This window comes from Topomyia yanbarensis, chromosome 1, assembly GCF_030247195.1.
Source record: "Topomyia yanbarensis strain Yona2022 chromosome 1, ASM3024719v1, whole genome shotgun sequence".
NCBI lineage: Eukaryota > Metazoa > Arthropoda > Insecta > Diptera > Culicidae > Topomyia > Topomyia yanbarensis.
This window is the reverse complement of record NC_080670.1, coordinates 133,894,378-133,913,477: the sequence shown is the minus strand read 5'-3', so window position 1 is coordinate 133,913,477 and position 19,100 is coordinate 133,894,378. Positions and strand designations below refer to the sequence as shown.

Genomic DNA, 19,100 nt, shown 5'->3' with positions numbered 1-19,100 from the left:
ACTTGTCTTACTTTACTACCCAATATTGATATCCAAAACAAATTGAACGTTCCAGGTTCCTTATAACTAATTAAGGTCCATCAATAAAGTAGAAACACCAGATAATCTTAAACGACGCCGACAAGAAAAGAACAACGAAAACGAAGAGGTGATAACAAAAAAGAATGAAAACTTTAGAAAGTTCATTGCATACTAATTAGACATTTTTCATATGATGGGATTTTCAAAAACTATTCATAACTTTCTGATACAATAGCTCTCGAATTCGTACAATCCGGTTTATTCATTTACTTTATTCAAAAACGATTTTTAAATTCATTCTAAATAGTCAATTTTTTCAGTTTCTTCATTTCAAGGATTTTATTCGTCTTGTTTATTTTATTCATTTTGAAAATTTGACTAATTTTAAGCATGTGATCTTTGCATTTTAATTATTTATTTCATTCAGCATTCTTTTTATTCATTTTGTTCATTTGGGTTTATTTGATCTATTTTATTCGTTTTATTCTTAGGATTCACTCAGTTTATTTTTTCGTACATTTTATTCATATCATTTATTTAACTTATTTTATGCATTGTTTTCCTTCTATGCATTCTATTCGGTTTCTTCCAATTTATAAATGTTTCCAGTTTCTTCATTTTAATAATTTTTCAGACTTATTCATTTCGTCCAAATTATTTATTTGACACAATTTTTTTCTATTAATTTATAACTTTTTAACGTCGCCTAATTTTTCATTTCAATCAATTCATTTTCTCCTTATTATTCATTTTATCAATTCTATTCGTTTTGTTTATTTGATTCGTTTATTCTATTTATTCATTTTATTCAATTCATTTTTTATTAGTTTTATCGTTTTCATTCATTCCAATCATTTTATTCATTTTATCCATTTCATTCATTTGATTCATTGTGTTCACAAAATTCATTAATTTCATTCTATCTATTTGATTCGTTTGATTCATTTGTTTCAATTGGTTCATTTGATTCATTCGAATCATTTGATTAATTTGGCTCATTTGATTCATTTAATTCATTTGATTTATTTGATTAATTTGATTTATTTTGTTCATTTCTTTAATTTTATTCATTTTATAATCAGTCATTCCACTTATTTATTTCATTCAATTTGTTAGTTTGAGTCAAGTTGATTTGTTCAATTAATTTTATAACTATTTTTAAATGTTGCCCAATTTTTCATTTAATGAGCTAATCTAATTTGATATATGTATTTTATTAATATGAATAATATTCATTGTACTCATTTAATGAATTTGAAAACATTTTGTTTATTATTTTTTGTTTTATTTTTTTATTTTGTTCGTTTTATTGATTTTCTATATTTTTTCAGTTTATTCGTGCAGGGCTAGAAACTGTAAACTAATGAATGATCCAACAGTGGCATGTGTAAGAAATTTCTCATCTCACTGCTAGGTGAATAAAGTTGGTTTTTTGGTTGAACTTGAAGAGCTACCAAACTACTAGACTACTAGTTAGCAAGATTAGCTAGCAAGTTAAATCCGCATCTACAGTAAAGACCCGATTTTTTAGCCCCTTGGCGAATTTTAAGCCGATAAAACAGGGACATTGATAAAATCGGGACATATATTTTTCTGTCTTTTTGATAAACTGAAGCTCTTAAAATATTCTTCTTTGTTCCTAAGATATAACCTTGCAACCTTTTCTGATTATTTACTTTATGTTCCCCTTAAGGGGGTCTGATAGAGCAAAATTTAAAAAAAATATTTTTATTTTTGCATATTTCGGATTTTGACAAAATTGGTTTTGATCTAGGTAAGAAGAAACTGATCTAGATCAGTTCTATCTTTTGACAAAGGCCTGCTATCAAAAAACTTTTTTCGGCAAAGTTGTTTGTTTTGAGGTTTTTGGCATATGTACCAAAGACATTTATTTATATGTAGATGGCGCTACATGACATTTGAGCTTGAGCGACCATCCCTGACTGCTACTCCGTTATCGAACAGGACTAGCTGAACTTGCACAGGGAATCAGTAGATAATTGTGCTTGGGAGTAGCGAAACATCTTTCAATGTGCAACTCCTGGTAATCCTAAAGTGTTTATTGATCAATACCGACACCGGCCAGGCCCGAACGTAGATCGCGGATGAAAAGGGAAGGAATGTTACTGCGATACTTGCTTTTGCTAGATGCCGTATATACTACTGCGCACTCCACAAGTATCACGGGAGGAGGATAAATACTTTGATTATGATTGGGACGATATACTAAACGCAGCTGCTGGAGTTGTTTAGATCACACCACGTACTAAAGCTCTCCAATTCACTCTGAAGAAACTCGGCACCGGTTTTATCCCATATTTGTCAAAACAAATTCATGTCGTCGGTAAAAGAAAGACGGGGTCCTTGTAATTTGATGTTGACGTAGTAAAGTAGAGGAGGAATATCACTGGACCGAGATGGCTTCCTTGTGGGATGCCGGATGTAGCGAAGAATGGTGTAGATAGACAGTCCTTAATGCTGATTTGGAGTTGCCTTCCATCGAGGTAGGAACGAAACCAGCGCAGTAATTGTCCATGAATACCGAGTTTTTCCAGCTTCGCTATTGCGATATCATGATTGATTTTGTCGAAGGCCGCAGATACATCCATGTAAATAGCATCGGTTTGCAATCCGTCAGCGAATCCATCGAGTACATATGTTGTGAATGAGAGCAGGTTGGTAGTTGTCGATCGTTTAGGCATAAAACCGTGTTGGTCGTCTGCAATGTACTGTTTGCAGTGAAAGAAAAGAGGGTCTAAAACAACCAGCTCGAATAGTTTTGATACTGCACTTAAACACGAGATTCCTCGATAATTGTCAATGTTCGATTTGTTTCCTTTTTTGTGAACTGGAAACATGTGCGCTTCTTTCCAGCAGGAAGGAAATGTTCCAGTAGTGAGTGATAGCACTAAGACTCGCCGAAGTGGTTCAAGAAGCCCACTGATGCACTTTTTGATAAAAATCGAGGGAACGCCATCTGGACCAGGGGAGCTACATGCTTTCAGCTTGGAATTTCCTGCAAGAATGGCAGCATTATCGACACAAATTCGGTTGATGGTTCGTCCTAGATAAGGAGTTAGATTTGCAGCGGCAGCGACTTGTTGTGGGGAAAGGCTCTCGTTAGAGAAAACACTTGAAAATTTGTCGGAGAACAATTGGCAATTTTCCTTAGTGTCGGTGCCTAAAACTCCCTTTAATGACATACAAGATGGTAACTCGAGTTCTTTTCGTTGCTCGTTCACGTAGGGTTAATATGCTAGTAATGGACCCCGCAGTAGATGATTATAAGAATTTCAATGAATTTGGACAAAACTATTTGTATTTTGAGTTCAATATTTTATCATTTGATAAAACTTAAAGTCTTTTACACAACATTATGAAAAACTAAGCCATACAGACTAGTTTTCACTAGGAAATATTGATAATGCAAACTGGATTCCGTATTACTATAATGGACCCTTTTTCCTATAATGGACCCTGGGTTCATTATGCGCATTATGGACCCGGGTCCATTAAACGCACGTCAAGTCATATAAAGAAAAATATGATTAGATGAAAAAAAAACAAATTATGTTGGAATATTTTTTTATTATTGGGGTAATAATGGAAAGAAATTAACCATTGTTAAAATACGACGCTTTTAGACATTTCTGAACTGCCTTGCCACGCATAATTATCCCATATCCCATGAAATCCCAAAGAACATGAGGCCTAGAATTGTTGTTACAGTTTAAATTGTTCCAAATTATATGTAACAAAAAATACAAATGCCGAGGAATTATTAAATCTAAAGTTCTAATATTTCATCAATGCTCAAAATCTTCGACGAAAATCATTGGGTCAAACTATTGATTAATAAGGTACTGGATCAAATTCCTATTTTGCGGGCGAACACCACCACTAATTTCGATCGTGAGAATAACTACAGACCTGCGCCGCAGCTCTTGTATTACCACATAGGAGATAACAGCTGGATTGTAGCATTTTTAAATTAAAGACTAGACAAACATAAAATCTTTTGCTTTTATTTATTAAACCATTATGAATATTAAAATTTAACATTCGTCTTTAAACGTGTCAATTTCTCCTCCAGTTTTGTTATAGCTGACAACTTTTTCATTTCGATTTTCTTCATGCGTTCAGCTCGTTTTTTCTCTGATTTCATTTGCTTTTCTTCACGAATGTTCTCCTTTGCTGCCTGTTTTGCTTGATGAAGCTCAAGCCGCTTTTTAGATGTTAGAACTGGAGGGCTTTTTGCATGTTTGAATTTCTTTCTTTTTTTCGCCGGTGTTTGTGGTTCGTCGAAGTACGTTTTAGGGGTTTTATCAGTCAGGTTTTTCGTGATTCCTTTCTGTACTGCTTGCTGACTTACACCAGACTCCTCCTTGATTCCATTGAATGGAGTTACAACTGATTGATGAAATTGGAAACCAGTATCTACTATATCTTTGTTAACGTGTTCGTCAGAGGATACTGTATACAATTCCGCATTATGCAGTTGAGGAAGATCATCAGCATCCACTATTTCCGAGTGTTGTATAATCCTTAGGTACATAAAAAGAAAAATAAATCAATAATCATCTTTGCATACTAACAAACTATGTTAACTTACCGACAAAAATCGACGCAATCTGATTTAATCTGGAGCTCCTGACCAGAAAGAGAGTTTGGCGTATTCATAGAAACCGTACAAACCTCGTCGAATGTTTGTACTTCGATAATCAACCGATCAGTTTGAGTTGTTCCATCTGTGCGATCTGCTCTTACATTTTCTGAAGTTCCAATACTCTCGTCTAATGCAATCGGGGATTTGAAAACATTCAGTTTTTCAGAATGTGCGGCAAATTCAGTGACGCCGATCGATTCCTCTTCAGGCATGTCACGTTCATCAAGCGGTGCCAGTATTTTTTTATATATAGAACATACAATTTTATCATCTTCGTTTGCGAAATCATCCATTTCGACCACACGATACAACGCCGCTTTTCTGACAGGAATTAGGTTGATTGCGTTTTGAATGTCTTGACAAGATATTAGGACGCTTTCCTCGCCACCAGATTTTTCCTGTGGTAGTTGATCATCGTGCTTTCTAGCAATGCATTTCGAATAATCGACTGCATCTGCATTGAATGGATAGAGACCGCAGGCTCTAAAACCATTAATAACCGTTTTCGATTTGAATGAGGAATTTATTGCCATCTCCAAAATACACCCGAATTCATCCAACCTAATAGTTTTTCCGGGATGCTCAGCTTGCCAAATTCGAACCTACAGATTAAAATCAATTCTATAGTCAAAAAGGTAAGCTAGTATAATTTAATTTACCTGATTAGTCCAGCTTGCTTTGAGTGACCTAAATATTGCCACATCAGCCGGTTGCAAAATGTGTGTAGAATTGGCATAAAGTGAAATGAGGATTATGTCCAGTTTAACGCATTCTTCAGCTGTCTCAAAAGGAGTATGACTTCGATGGCCATCAACGAACAAAACTACCGGTAGTTGTACCTTCTCACGGATCAAATATGGATGAAAAACGTTGGTTATGTATCCCATGAAAGCTTCCTTTGTCATCCATCCGGTTTCGGATTTTCCGACACCCCAACTTGGAGGAAAACTCTTGGCAACTCTGAGAGGAATTCTTTGATATGGAAGCACTACACATGGTGGTATTGCCACTCCGGAAGCCCCATAAGTATTCAAAACCGTGATATTTTTTTTGGATCCTGTGTCAATCACGTACACGTTTTTTTCGGATTTTGAACAGATGACGGCCTTTGTTTCAGGGTCCAAACTGAATCCAATTTCGTCTCCGTTAAAAACTCGGGTGGGATCACTAAGAATATCGTTTTGCCCTTCTTCGACAAGAATTTCATACACAGATTGAAACCAGTGGCGGATATTTTCCTCCGTAACATTTGCAGATGCTGCGGACACAGCTTCAGGCTTCCGTATGGTCAAATCTGGATGACGTTTCATGAAGGCTTTATACCACCTTTGTCCTAGTATCAAAATAGTTATATTGTCATTTTTTAATTGAAAAAACTTCAAGTATTTACCTGCATTCATGTTGCAACTCTTCGCACGAGGATACTTGCTGAGGTGCTGCTTAACGGCAAGAATCAAATGTTTCTTGGTTATCGGGTAGCCTTTCCGTGCCATCCGTTTTATCCATGCCACTATTTCGTTTTCCTCCACGTCGGAAAGCGCGGTCGGTGGACCTTTCCTTGTTCTTCCGGACCAGTTTTTTCCCAGGCGATACTTCACTGTAGAGCGTGGAATATTATATTGTTTGCACGCCTTCTTTACAGGAACGTGGTTCTGAATCGCTCGAATGCACTGTTGAATGGCAGCATCCGTATATTTATACGTACCGTGATTAGTTTTTCCCATTTTTTCGCAAATTTTTGCATTGGTCGGGCACGAACTACAAAAAGTGTTTGTTTACAGCACTACAGGGTTGCCAAATATTCAATAAAGAGATTCCTCGGAAATTTGGTCGATTGTTTAATAGTTTTTTTATGTTAGTAATTGCTGTTAACGAGAAACAATTATAAAAATGTGTGAGGGGTTCATAATATGCAGGCATTTAATATCGATTAATCCCTTAATGGACCCTCAGAATTTTGATAGAATATTAGAATTTTGTAAGTTGTTGATATTAAAATCGTAAACTGTTGTGTTATTAGTAGGAAAGAATGAGTAGAACAATGATATTTCATATACATATGGTTTTTTACAAGAGAGCAAAGGATTTTTCTCCAGTAACACAATTTCTTACAAGCCCTGTGCCATGCAGCAGTGAATCAATATTGATTTAAAGACCGTGGTTTTTATAAAAAATCGTCAAAAATCTTATTTTAATCTCTGCCTAGTGTAGAGTTACTGTCATATTACCAATAGCAAAGGTTGAAAACAGTGATTAACGAGAGAAAATTAAAAAAAAGTGTCAGGGGGTCCATTATACGCAAAGGGTCCATTATAGGCAAACAAACCCTATTTCCAAAACGAGTTGGACTTAGATTTCAGTTGACGTTCGACGTTTCGCTGGTATCTTAAAAAGGCACGTCTGCTCTGCTGTTTGTATTCGTGGTTCAGTTGAAAGTATTTGGCAGTTTTTAATCGTCTAAGCACTGTTTTGCCAAGGAGGGTGTTGATTGGTGCTGACTGTTCGTTTTGGCATATGACGGTCGATTAGATAGTTGAGAATATTAGAAAATGTTATCGCTGCTTCGATCGCGTCATCATTGTTAAGATTCAGCTTACAGATTTCTATTTAATTTTGAATTAAATTATTATGATTTTACTTTTTATGATAAATCTCTTCTACTAAGCATAAGCATAAGAGATCGCCCGTGGTTGCTACTCCGTTATTGATCAGAACCAATTGAGATTGTAAAATGTTCATTGGAACAACATGCTTGGGAATAGCACGAAGAGTCACATTGTGCAATCCTATATAACAAATTTGCATCAAATTAGAAAAAATGCATTTAATTTCCATTTTTGCATCCACTTTGCACTCCCCCGCAGAAAAGTTTGTTTAACAAACGTCCAACACTATTTAACTTTGTTCGACGTTTTGTTGAATGTAGGGCTAATTTTGTGTGGGGTTTTGACGTCTTACACGCAACGCAAAATATATTGCACGCAACGCAAAATGCATTATGCATTTCTATTTAGAATGATATAAATGCATTTAATTCAGCTGATTTTCAAAAATGCATCACAAGTGATCTGCCCCTAGGTGCAATACCGACGCCGGCCGCGTCCGAATGCAGATCTTTTGGGGAAAGAATGAATGTTAGTCCGATACATGTTGCTGCTAGAGACCGAGGAATCCTCTGCATCTCCACATGTATCACGGGAAGGAGAGGTTTGTTAGGAAGTGTGCCAGTAGCGTTAAAATGTGAAAATTGCTCTGGGCAGCCGGCTGCCGAGAATTTAGGCGATTTATCATTTGTTGCATTAATGCGATTGGTTAAATATACAAAATAAACTCACGATAGCCGTTTATGAGGAGTATTGCTTATATTTTAAAAAATCGATATCGAGGTTATGATAAATCTCTTCTACTGTTTATAAACAGTGTGTGAAGCTCACAATAGAAAGTTATTTTAGAAAAAAAACTAGATTAAGGAATACTTCGTAAATATCATTTTCTAACTCGGTATACTCCATATACGTGGTATTCATGCCTACAATAAAGTTGTTTTAAATGAAAGTCTCAACAAATTCGCTAAAGACAGGAACTCTGTTACAATTTTTTGAAAAACTAATTCTCCATAATTTTAAAACTTCAAAGATGGTGGTTTCGTAATTATGCTATTTGGGCAGTAAGTTAATTATTCACCAAATCCCCACCAAACCGAAATAAATAAATAAATAATTTATTGAAGACCCGATTTGATCAGCCCCCAATCTTATCAGCCTCATATGAATATATGTTTGATGGGCTCTAGCAGACAAACAAGGCAGAATTTGAGTAAATCCTTTCTTGACCATGTTTTCCTTATCTTCAAGATGCAAATATGCAAAAATAAACAAAATCATTTTTTTTTAAATTTTAAATATTAAATAATCAGAAATAGTTATTAGACTACATGAAGGGAAGGGAAGAATATTTTAACAGCTTCAGTATATTATGAAGAAAAAAACCTGTTTAATCCACCTAGCGGTGCAATTGTGCCTTTCTCATTTCTTCAAACTATGACTTTATGACCGATTATGTTCAACATGATTGTGGAAATATCTATCACATTTTTCTGCAGACGTTCCAGAAACATTCCTTATATTAAATAGCGTTTGCGTTAAGCATGATATCACTACAAACCATCCCATGTTTTGAAACAAACACACATCGATTTTTTAAGAAAGTAACGCATTACTAATTTGATTGCAAGCCCTTTTATTCAAGATCTACATAACTAATAAAATAAACTATAAGAAGAACTGTTAAAAATCTGATCAATCGGCTCATCGGTTGCAGAGATATCGTGCGCATCACTAACGCTACTGTAAAGAAATGCTTCGGTACAACGACCGGCAAATTGATCCATTTTTTAATGAAAAAATCAACATTCTTTAGCAGTGTTTTGAGTATGGCTTGGACTATATACCTAAAAAAAATCACGAAAACATATCAGTGAGCCTAAAGATGTATAGTCCAATGATCTGCAAATTAGTTGGAAAAACACAATCTGCATTTACTACTCACTCCAAATGTTTGCCGGTAAAGATATTTCCTACAGAATTTCATTCGCAGAATCAGTCTTTTGGAATAAATTAAAAATCTTTTTTCCGGGATTCCCGAATCCAGGGAATGAGAAAACACAATTTCCCGGAAATCGGGAATCCCGGAAAATCCAAAAATCCCGGGATTCCCGGGAGATAAATCCCCGGGATGGAAGCTCTATACGCACATCGCTTTCCAACCGTGCTGTACCGATTATGTTCAACATGATTGTGGAAATATCTATCACATTTTTCTGCAGACGTTCCAGAAACATTCCTTATATTAAATAGCGTTTGCGTTAAGCATGATATCACTACAAACCATCCCATGTTTTGAAACAAACACACATCGATTTTTTAAGAAAGTAACGCATTACTAATTTGATTGCAAGCCCTTTTATTCAAGATCTACATAACTAATAAAATAAACTATAAGAAGAACTGTTAAAAATCTGATCAATCGGCTCATCGGTTGCAGAGATATCGTGCGCATCACTAACGCTACTGTAAAGAAATGCTTCGGTACAACGACCGGCAAATTGATCCATTTTTTAATGAAAAAATCAACATTCTTTAGCAGTGTTTTGAGTATGGCTTGGACTATATACCTAAAAAAAATCACGAAAACATATCAGTGAGCCTAAAGATGTATAGTCCAATGATCTGCAAATTAGTTGGAAAAACACAATCTGCATTTACTACTCACTCCAAATGTTTGCCGGTAAAGATATTTCCTACAGAATTTCATTCGCAGAATCAGTCTTTTGGAATAAATTAAAAATCTTTTTTCCGGGATTCCCGAATCCAGGGAATGAGAAAACACAATTTCCCGGAAATCGGGAATCCCGGAAAATCCAAAAATCCCGGGATTCCCGGGAGATAAATCCCCGGGATGGAAGCTCTATACGCACATCGCTTTCCAACCGTGCTGTACGACTTCGCTACCGCTCAGTCGGACTTAAACTAGCTATAGCCCCTATGTTTGAGTATTCCGGGCAAACGAGTTGATTACAGGTTTGCTTGCGATGTATCGTCGCTTCCAACGCTAAAATGAAACTGCCACCGTCTAATATAGCTAAGCCCGTCAGTAACTAGCACCATCTGGATGTCTAGTTCGTCGATGTATCTAAACTAGTACCCAAATTAGCACTAGTTAGACAAAAAAATTCCAAACAGTTCACACGACACATGTGAACGTTCAAAGCAACTGACTTGTCCCGAGTGATATCCCGGGAAGCAAGCACAGAAGCTCAGGTTTGCTGACGAGAAAGCGAAAACGAACTCCTGTCTTTTGGCTCGGGAGCCAAACGCCTTGAATTATGCAATATTAATTCTCATAAGGGAAAATTAGATTAAACCACTTTGAGCGTTAAGGGCACAAAACCTAACTTAAATAAAGTTTTATTTTTTGTGTTTCGAATTCATCTCGTCAGTAACTAGCACCGTCTGGGTGTCTAGTTAGACGATGTATCTAAACTAGGGTACTGGGATGGTGCTAGTTACTGACGAGATGAATTCGAAACACAAAAAAATAAAACCTAATTTAAGTTAGGTTTTGTGCCCTTAACGCGCAAAGTGGTTTAATCCAATTTTCCCTTATGGGAATTAATATTGCATGTAGCTAAGCCGCTTTCCTTCCCGTGCTTATGCCAAATAACCCTTATGCCAAATGACTATTATGCCAAACGTCCGTTATGCCAAATGACCATTATGCCAGTTGACTTTATGCCAAATGACTTATGCCAAACGACCGTTTGGCATGGGCTTATGCCAAATGGTTTTGTGCCAAATGGCCTGACACCCCTTTAAGAACTTCACAAAAAGTTTGGTCTAAGCGAAACATATTTCTATATTTGGCTAAATTTATCTTTAGTTAATCGCATTTCTATATTTTATAAGTTCTATGTTGCACTTTCAAAATGTATCTTATTAAATAATATTTTCTTGACCTGATATAAGGCAAATACGCTAACAGGCTATCGTCACAATTAAACATACAAATGCAAATACAATCTAACAAAAATAAAATATCGCCTCTACCTAATGTGGGTAGAGTGGATCACAGTTTTGCTTGCGTATCCGATGGCTAGTAAGGCATTGTAATTCTCTCTCACACACGCGAGAAGAAGTTTATCCGATGTCCAATTTGTCAACAGTTGTTACGGCATTTAATTAACAAGGGACTGGAAGGTGAAGTATATTTTTCAATATTTAGAGCCATAGTACTCAAGGGAGAGCAAGGAGTTGAAGGGAGAAAGTTTAGAAAAGCGTGGAAGGATCATATATGCAAGCTTAGAGCTCACCGGCGACTTAACCTTTTGTCTGCTACCGTAGGAGTCAGGGTCTTTTGGCATTAGAAATGCGAATCACCTGAGTCTACGGCATGTCCGGACAAGCGTAAAGTAACTTGTTACTTCATGCTGTCGGAACCGACCGTCGGAACCGATGTCCAACTTTTCCGAGATGAGTCGCAAAATTCTCCGTCCCTACAAATAGCGTGAGAAAAATTTTCGGAGTAAAATTTATTAGATTTTTCCTTCTCAACGGAGAAGGTGATAATATTTTAATTTCGTGGAAATCAATAAAAGCGTCAAAATATACAATTAATTTCAAAGAAAGGTGGGAAAGAAGTACGATAGACTTGTTTTTTCGTGTTTTGGAATTGCGACAAGGCAGCGAACGCAAAAAGGATACCGCGATAAACTCATTCGCTAATTCTCCGGCGGTTTTATTGACGGTGTGAAAATGTGAGTTTTTATTGTCACAGTAGCAAATTATCCGGACGCCTTTACTCATATGAGCGACAAATGCAATTCGCATCATCGAAGGTACGGTGTCGCTATCTACAAACGTTGTGCCTGTGGGCGATGTAAATGTAAACAAATTGGCGATTCCTGGAAAAAACCTGGAAAATCAGGGAAATTCAGGGAATTCTATTTGACCTGGAAAAACCTGAATTTTTAAGGTAATTTGTATTCAAATCAGGGAGAAATTTCGACCTGGTGTTAATATTTTTTTATAAATGCGACTGGAAAATATTGGCTCAAATATTCGGTTGAACGCACTTATTCCCTTCAACACATTTTATACAAGGGAGAATAACATTATTCGATCCATCTCATAAGTACAACTTCCCACAACCGTGGTTATATGGGTCAACCCCCGTCAGATTTACAACCAAAATTTGAATTACTTCCAAATTTTTTTCTTGAAGTCTTTACCTAAAAATCATTGACAAATATTTTTTGTTTTGGCTGAAAGTGATACTTTTTTCAAGTTATTAGATTTTTAACTTATGAAGTTTATAAAACCGAACATTTTTCAACATCACTGATAACTCGAAAAGTATTTGATGCATGGAAAAAATATTATTTACAAAAAGTTGTTTTTGCATGAGCTTACCGAAAAAAACAAAAAAAAACCTATTTTAAAAACAAAAAAAAACCTAACCTAGCGGTGCAATTGTGCCTTTCTCAATCATGAATCACGAGAATGTGTGCGTTGTTTATATTCATTAAAAGCTTTTAAATGCATATATTACATTTTATTATTATACATCACATCACAACTATATACAGGAAAATAAATCATTATTCGAGTTCTAAAATTTTGAAAAAGAAAAAACAGCCACGGTAATATTGAACTGAAAAAGGTGCGAAATCGGCAGTCCCAAAAAGTCGATTTTTATAAAAAAAAACTTTTTTCGAGATAACATAAAATCTCGACGTTTCATGCATTTTAAAGATGTTTGGCATCAAAAATACGAATTCGATTTCTGAAATTTCATGGGGTCCCCCCTTTGAAAAAAAATTTTGAGTTCCGGCTTATATGGGAATTTCATATGTGACCGGACGATTTAGTCTATATTTCCGGACCCATTTAAGCGATCCGTACGAAATTTTATAGACATCTGTTGGAATATTATAGCTATCATTTGGGACTAAGTTTGTGAAAATCGGCCCAACCATTTCCGGGAAACTGATGTGAGTTCGTCAATTTTGAAAGATGGCCGCTTTTCCCAGGTACTTACGGAACCGTCTATGGTGGTCAATGTAGTCAACGAACGTTTGGTTGGCCGTCGGTGACCTAGAACAGCAAATTGAAGTTGTTTGAGAGACATTTTAACGAAATTTTTACCTTTTTTGCTTTCATCGGAGTATCGGTTTGAATCGCAATTTGCTATGTGATCGCACGCTACAACCTGTAACTCCGGAACCGGAAGTCGGATCGAGATGAAATTAAATAGCCATTTACGGGGACGCAATACCTTTCATTTGGGACCAGTTGAATTAGTTGAATCGGTCTAGCCATCTCTGAGAAACCGATGTGACTGTTATTCTGAATTTAGATTCTTCCGCCGGGGCTTCCGGAACCGATGACGGTGGCCAATGTGGCCAAATAGATTTTGAATGGATGTTAGTAACCTAATACTACAAATCGAAGCAGTTGTAGTCATATTTTGGAAAAAAATTCACCATTATACATTCATTGCAGAATTTATTAAAATCGTACATTTTCTGCATGTTCGTACTCATCACCCTGTAATTCCGGAACCGGAAGTCGGATCCATTAGAAATTCAATAGCAGTCTATGGGAACGTTGCACCATTCATTTGAGACTAAGTTTGTCGAAATAGGTTCAGGTATATGGTATATGGTATATGTCACTCGGCCCTCCGGGTGTCCGTTAAAAGTCGGTTTTCAGAGCAATTGCAATACCTTTCTATTGAGAAAGGCAAAACATATTTTTTGTTATATAACTTATGAAATCTGCAATTATTATAAACAAATTGATTTTTTTTAAAGTTGGGCCAATTTTAATTATTAAGAATCATGTTTAATCTTTTTTTTCGTGAAAAAATCTGGAGTGGATATCAAAATACTATGCGAGATGTTACAGTTATAAACTGAAGACAATCCAATTTTACATTAAACGACCAGTGACCTGTTATAATTGTATTATCTCGTGAGGTACATGGAGATCTATTCCGAATCTTATACCTAATCTTCGCAATATAATTGTAAATGATTTCAGAAAATAATAAAATGTTTTTGGTTCAACTTAAAAAAAAATTGCTTCTAGTATTTGTAGAATACATAAGTTACATAGCAAAAACAAATATGCATTGCAAAAACAATTTCGGTGAGCTCATGCAAAAAGGCAACTTTTATTATTTAATATTTTTTATACAAATTGAATATTTTTTGAGTAGAAGATTCTTTGATTCCAGCGGATATTGAGTAGGTGTAATTGCCTACGGGTCCGCTACCCCCCTTTTGGCCTTTCATACAGTGGTATGCTGAATGCAGAATTGTAACGAAATATGAGCGTACTGTTAAGTGGAGCCGCATGCACAGCAAGACTCGAGCTAGGATGGTGGCTACCAACATACATACATACAAATTGAATAGTTTCTGAGTTATCAGTGATTGAAAAATGTTCAATTCAATAAAATTCGTAATTTAAAAACTCATAAATTGAAAAAAAGAATCGTATTCATCAAAAACAAAACTTAGTGCGAACATTTTTAGCTAAAGATCGCAAAAAAAAATTTGGTTGTAAATCTGACGTGGACTGACTCATATATAATATTTAATACGGATGCCAAATTGATTTATCGACGGCCTTGTTGTGATTCTTCTGACTCTGTAAGGTAAATACATATAAGTACGCTTGGTGTGCACAGGCCGTTTACTTTGACACGGCTCAATGCATTAGCTTGACCGAACCGTGGGTATTTTTTATATTTACAAATTGTAGACGAAAAAGATGGGTCAATAATGTTAGAGATACAGAGTGGTAGAGTAATTATGCCTATTAAATCGAACATATTGTTGATAATCTAGTTGCATTTCCAAAATAATAAAGCAATAAATTCTTTAAAAAAATTCCGATTCTTGAAATAAGTCTTCATGACCGTATAACAGTATATCGCATTGTAGCTGATCTCTTGTTTAGCGGCAGCTTATTTTTTGCTTATATGACCAATTTTGGGGTTTGTAATCAACTAATTCTCAACGGCGTAAACTTGTTTTATTCAAGTTCTTTCATGTACTAGCCATCGAGTTAATTCTAAGCGCAACTCAATTCCACTCGTTTTAAGTGCTAGTCCATAGTGGCATTAGGTAACGGACTGCTTTCATACTGTTTTTGTCTACAGCTGAAGTCGTTTGTCTGCTCCGCTGACTGACAGACAGAATTATTAAGCAACTAAATAAAGTTGTGAAGACCGCTCCGGGGTTAAATTATCAGATAGACTCATGACGATTGTTAACAATCTCTGTGGCAAACCCACGAATTTTGACATCCATATTGCTAGGATTCTTTGAAATTTACAAATAGTATTTCAAAGCTGGGACACCTCCAGGACCGGTTGTCCGGAAACAAGATCTCATACGATTCCTTATAGCAGGTTTAAAAAAGGAGATGACTTCCTGATTCCAAACCATCTACAAATATTTGAATAAGTTTAAAATTATAATAGTAATGACCATTACCCTGTCAGTCTGCTATGCGGTAGAAACGACCAAAACGTTCCCCTCAGACCCATTTACTACATCTTCAATTTTATCTCACTGAAATTTATACCTAGTGATGCACTATGATGTCACCAAGCTTCAGGTTCTAGTTATGGAAAGCAAATTGTAATTTTAAATGAAATCTGGAAAGGAACTCGCGTACTATGTCGTTACCCAACGGTTAAACACTCAACTCCGCTTAAAAATTCAACGTTTTCGATATGGGTTTCCGTATATAATAGAACTGTATGAAGATGACTTTCGCAAGCTCCAGTTTCAATATCACCTTCCGCTAACAGACGGGCGGATACGACAATATTTAAAATCAACAAATAGTGTATTTAACCGAAGTTTGCCTCCCTTTAGCTGCGAAGCTTCACTCATCTCACAACGTGCTGCTATTGCCAGATTGAATTAAAAATCGCTTTATTTATTTATTTGTTTGTATTTATTATATTCCAAGATGAAATTTCCAACTGACCTTTTCACTGCCGTTCAACGCATAACGTCTTATGTATAGAGGGAATCTCATAGAACATGGGACGAATACGATCTCAACGGCAGTTTAGAAGGTACTTAATTTCTGAAATGACGAATTGCTGGGAAATGGCAGGCAAATGATAGACTAAAAAACTGTTTGTCTCAAATCACAAGTAAACTTATCAAAAACCGGTGTCTATAATTTGTTCGCAGACCTGTCTGTTTTTTCTTGTGATTATTCGACATTTTCTTGAATTATGCCCCTATTTTAAAGTTGTGAAAAAGTGCTGGATGATTTTGTATCAACGCAATCGTTATTAACCCTCCGGAAGTCGCGCAAATGGCCCACTGAACGAGCAGCCGCTGGTGCGCTCAGACGATTTCGCTAGACTTTCAGAGCAGCGTGCACTCAGTGCACTAGCATGACTTCCGGAAGGTTAAAAAGAAGAATCCAAATCTAACCAGAATATAAAAAGCGGATTATTACTGCACAGAAGTGATTAAACCGTTTCTGTAAACAATCTTGTTAGTACATATTCTGGGATACCTTCCTGTTGGTATGAAGTTTTTACTGGTTCACCCACTGTTGCAGAAGACCTGCTTAACCAATTATTTCTTGAGAAACTTAGACTTCTCTATGTTTCAGAATTACTTTAATACTTCATTTCGTTACATGCCATGAAGCTTGGTTGAAGTCTTCTACGTTCAAGTTTTGTAATCCATTGCCACACAGGAAAAATTGGTAGAATATCCACGTTACAATTTTCGAAGAAGTGTGTAGCCCTCATATTCTGCCTATCACTATAATTCGATATAATCAATTCAATGACTTCGTTCCTTGATGATGCTTCGAATTATGCACAAACACATTAGACGTTTTTATTTTATTATTATTTTATTAGTGTATGAACAGAATGTTTGTCTCACTATCGAATCCATTTGGTCGTTTGTATTTTGCATTTCTTTTATATGTAGCTGATGGCAATCGAGTATTAGACGTTTTGGAAACAGTGTGAACAGAGCATGCCGATTAGCCAAGCTTTTTAGAATCATTCCAATGAGATATCTTTTGATTACCGTTTGAACCGCACATATTATTTCTAATACGCATTTCTTTCGACCCATTTTTGAAAGCGCATTGAACCTTGTCAACGAATTATGTAGTTTTAGATAAAAAAGACATACGTCCATATTTGTGAAAAATATTTCATTTTTGGTTGAGTACAGCAAGAGATCTATGTGTTTTTAGGTTTCCATATTTTGTCGCAAACAAACTTTACATTGAAAATTGACGTAAGAATGGGTTACGACCACCTTCAAGGTATTTGGAATATGATAGAGTATGTTAAAACGGTGCCTACTTAACCCTCCGGAAGTCGCGCATATGGCCCACTGAATGAGCAGCCACAGTTGCCCAAAGACAATTTGCTAGCTTTTCAAAGCAGCGTGCACTCAGTGCACCAGCGCGACTGCCAGAAGGTTAACGGAAGATCCCAGACTCATCACCATTTACACACAGACTAAAATACATAACACTATGAGGAAATTCATCCCTAAAATGTCAATCCGCTATTTTTTCCAGAACACGGTTATACACGGTCCCATACACTAATTTTCTTGTCGGTCATCCCTCGGGCCTGCTAACAATTTTTCACTAGTGGTCTATCCTCAGCTTACTTGTGCATATGCCAGAGACGGCCTTATCGCAAGTACGACCACAGCCCCAACCAAAACTATATTTAAAATAACCGTTATATTATGCGAAGTATTGTTTTAAAGTGTTATGTCTGTTGGTCTGTGATTCTTATAACCACCACGATGAGTATGCAATGCATTGATCCAAGATTCGTCACAATCAGGCCTCTAGAAAACATATTTTTATTTAAAATTTTAGAGGATGAAGCTTGTTTAGATTTGGAAATATTTAAATTACATGGCAGTTGAAAGACCAAAAGTGGTTTAATTGAAATGGAAGATACAAAAGGTTTAAAACTAACAAAATGCAAAAATGGTGTAAGCTAAAACGATAGGCATTGAAAAATGTGAATTTAATTTGATTTGTTTGAGCACTCTGGAATTTTTTTAAAAAGGTCTGGAAAAACCTGGAAAATCAGGGAATTTCATTTTCAGAAATGAGTCGACACCCTGATAATGGTGTTAAGTTTTTCGTCAGTTTTCAAATGGACTATTTTCAAATTTTCAAGAATATAAAGTTAAGTACATAAGTGAAAGGGGTTAAATAGACTTCCGCTAAACCTTTCTACTAAGCCACCAAACCTTTGTCAAAGCTTTTTCGCAGAAAATATGGAATAAGAATTTCATATTTTAGCATAGGTTTTCCACTAGGTTAATTGAAAATTGTGAATTTTAATATATTAATATATTGAAACGTCATTTTAATGGTATGAGCCAATAGAGCATCAGTACAATAAAGCATAACGGATATAATTTGGTAGTTTTTTGCTAGAGAACGTGAAGAAAAGTTCTTATAAACTGGTCGAATTTCACTAAAAGTATAACTATTAAAGACACTCGTGGTTGGAACTTCTGAACAGAAGTACGAAAATTTCGAATCGACCGAATTTTAACCGGTGTATATTGCTCCTGATGACCAGCGGAAACATCTGCCCAGCCAAAAACTACATAGATAGCGATCAACTGCTCAAAACCCACTCGTGTTTCTTTCAAGCAAACTATATGCAAGTATATAGTCCTTAAATCTTATTCCCCATTACTGAGATATTCTCTCCGTTGTTAAAGACATCCGTCTGCGAGGTTAAAAACTGCAGATAACCTGCACATCAGTATATTTTTTCATTTTGTTCCATCAGAGATGCCAGATTTGCAGAC

General features: G+C 35.9%; 2 protein-coding genes across 5 annotated transcripts in view; both read right to left on the bottom strand.

Annotated features, from left to right (window-relative positions):
• The window catches only part of LOC131688869 (thymidylate synthase), an 888,839-nt gene that overhangs the window by 120,755 nt on the left and 748,984 nt on the right, over positions 1-19,100 (bottom strand). The window lies entirely within an intron of this gene.
• LOC131693263 (uncharacterized) lies at positions 4,070-6,548 on the bottom strand. Its single transcript, XM_058980965.1, has 4 exons — positions 6,078-6,548; positions 5,347-6,020; positions 4,634-5,289; positions 4,070-4,565 (listed from the first exon to the last, which is right to left on the bottom strand). Exons 1-4 carry the CDS (start codon positions 6,409-6,411, stop codon positions 4,070-4,072), a joined length of 2,160 nt encoding a protein of 719 aa, XP_058836948.1. The 5' UTR covers positions 6,412-6,548.

Coding starts and splice junctions, on each gene's coding strand:
- LOC131693263 (XM_058980965.1), bottom strand. CDS start 6,411: ATGGGAAAAACTAATCACGGTACGTATAAATATACGGATGCTGCCATT. Junction 6,021..6,077: donor GAGTTGCAACATGAATGCAG/GTAAATACTTGA, acceptor TTTTGATACTAG/GACAAAGGTGGTATAAAGCC. Junction 5,290..5,346: donor AAGCAAGCTGGACTAATCAG/GTAAATTAAATT, acceptor TTTAATCTGTAG/GTTCGAATTTGGCAAGCTGA.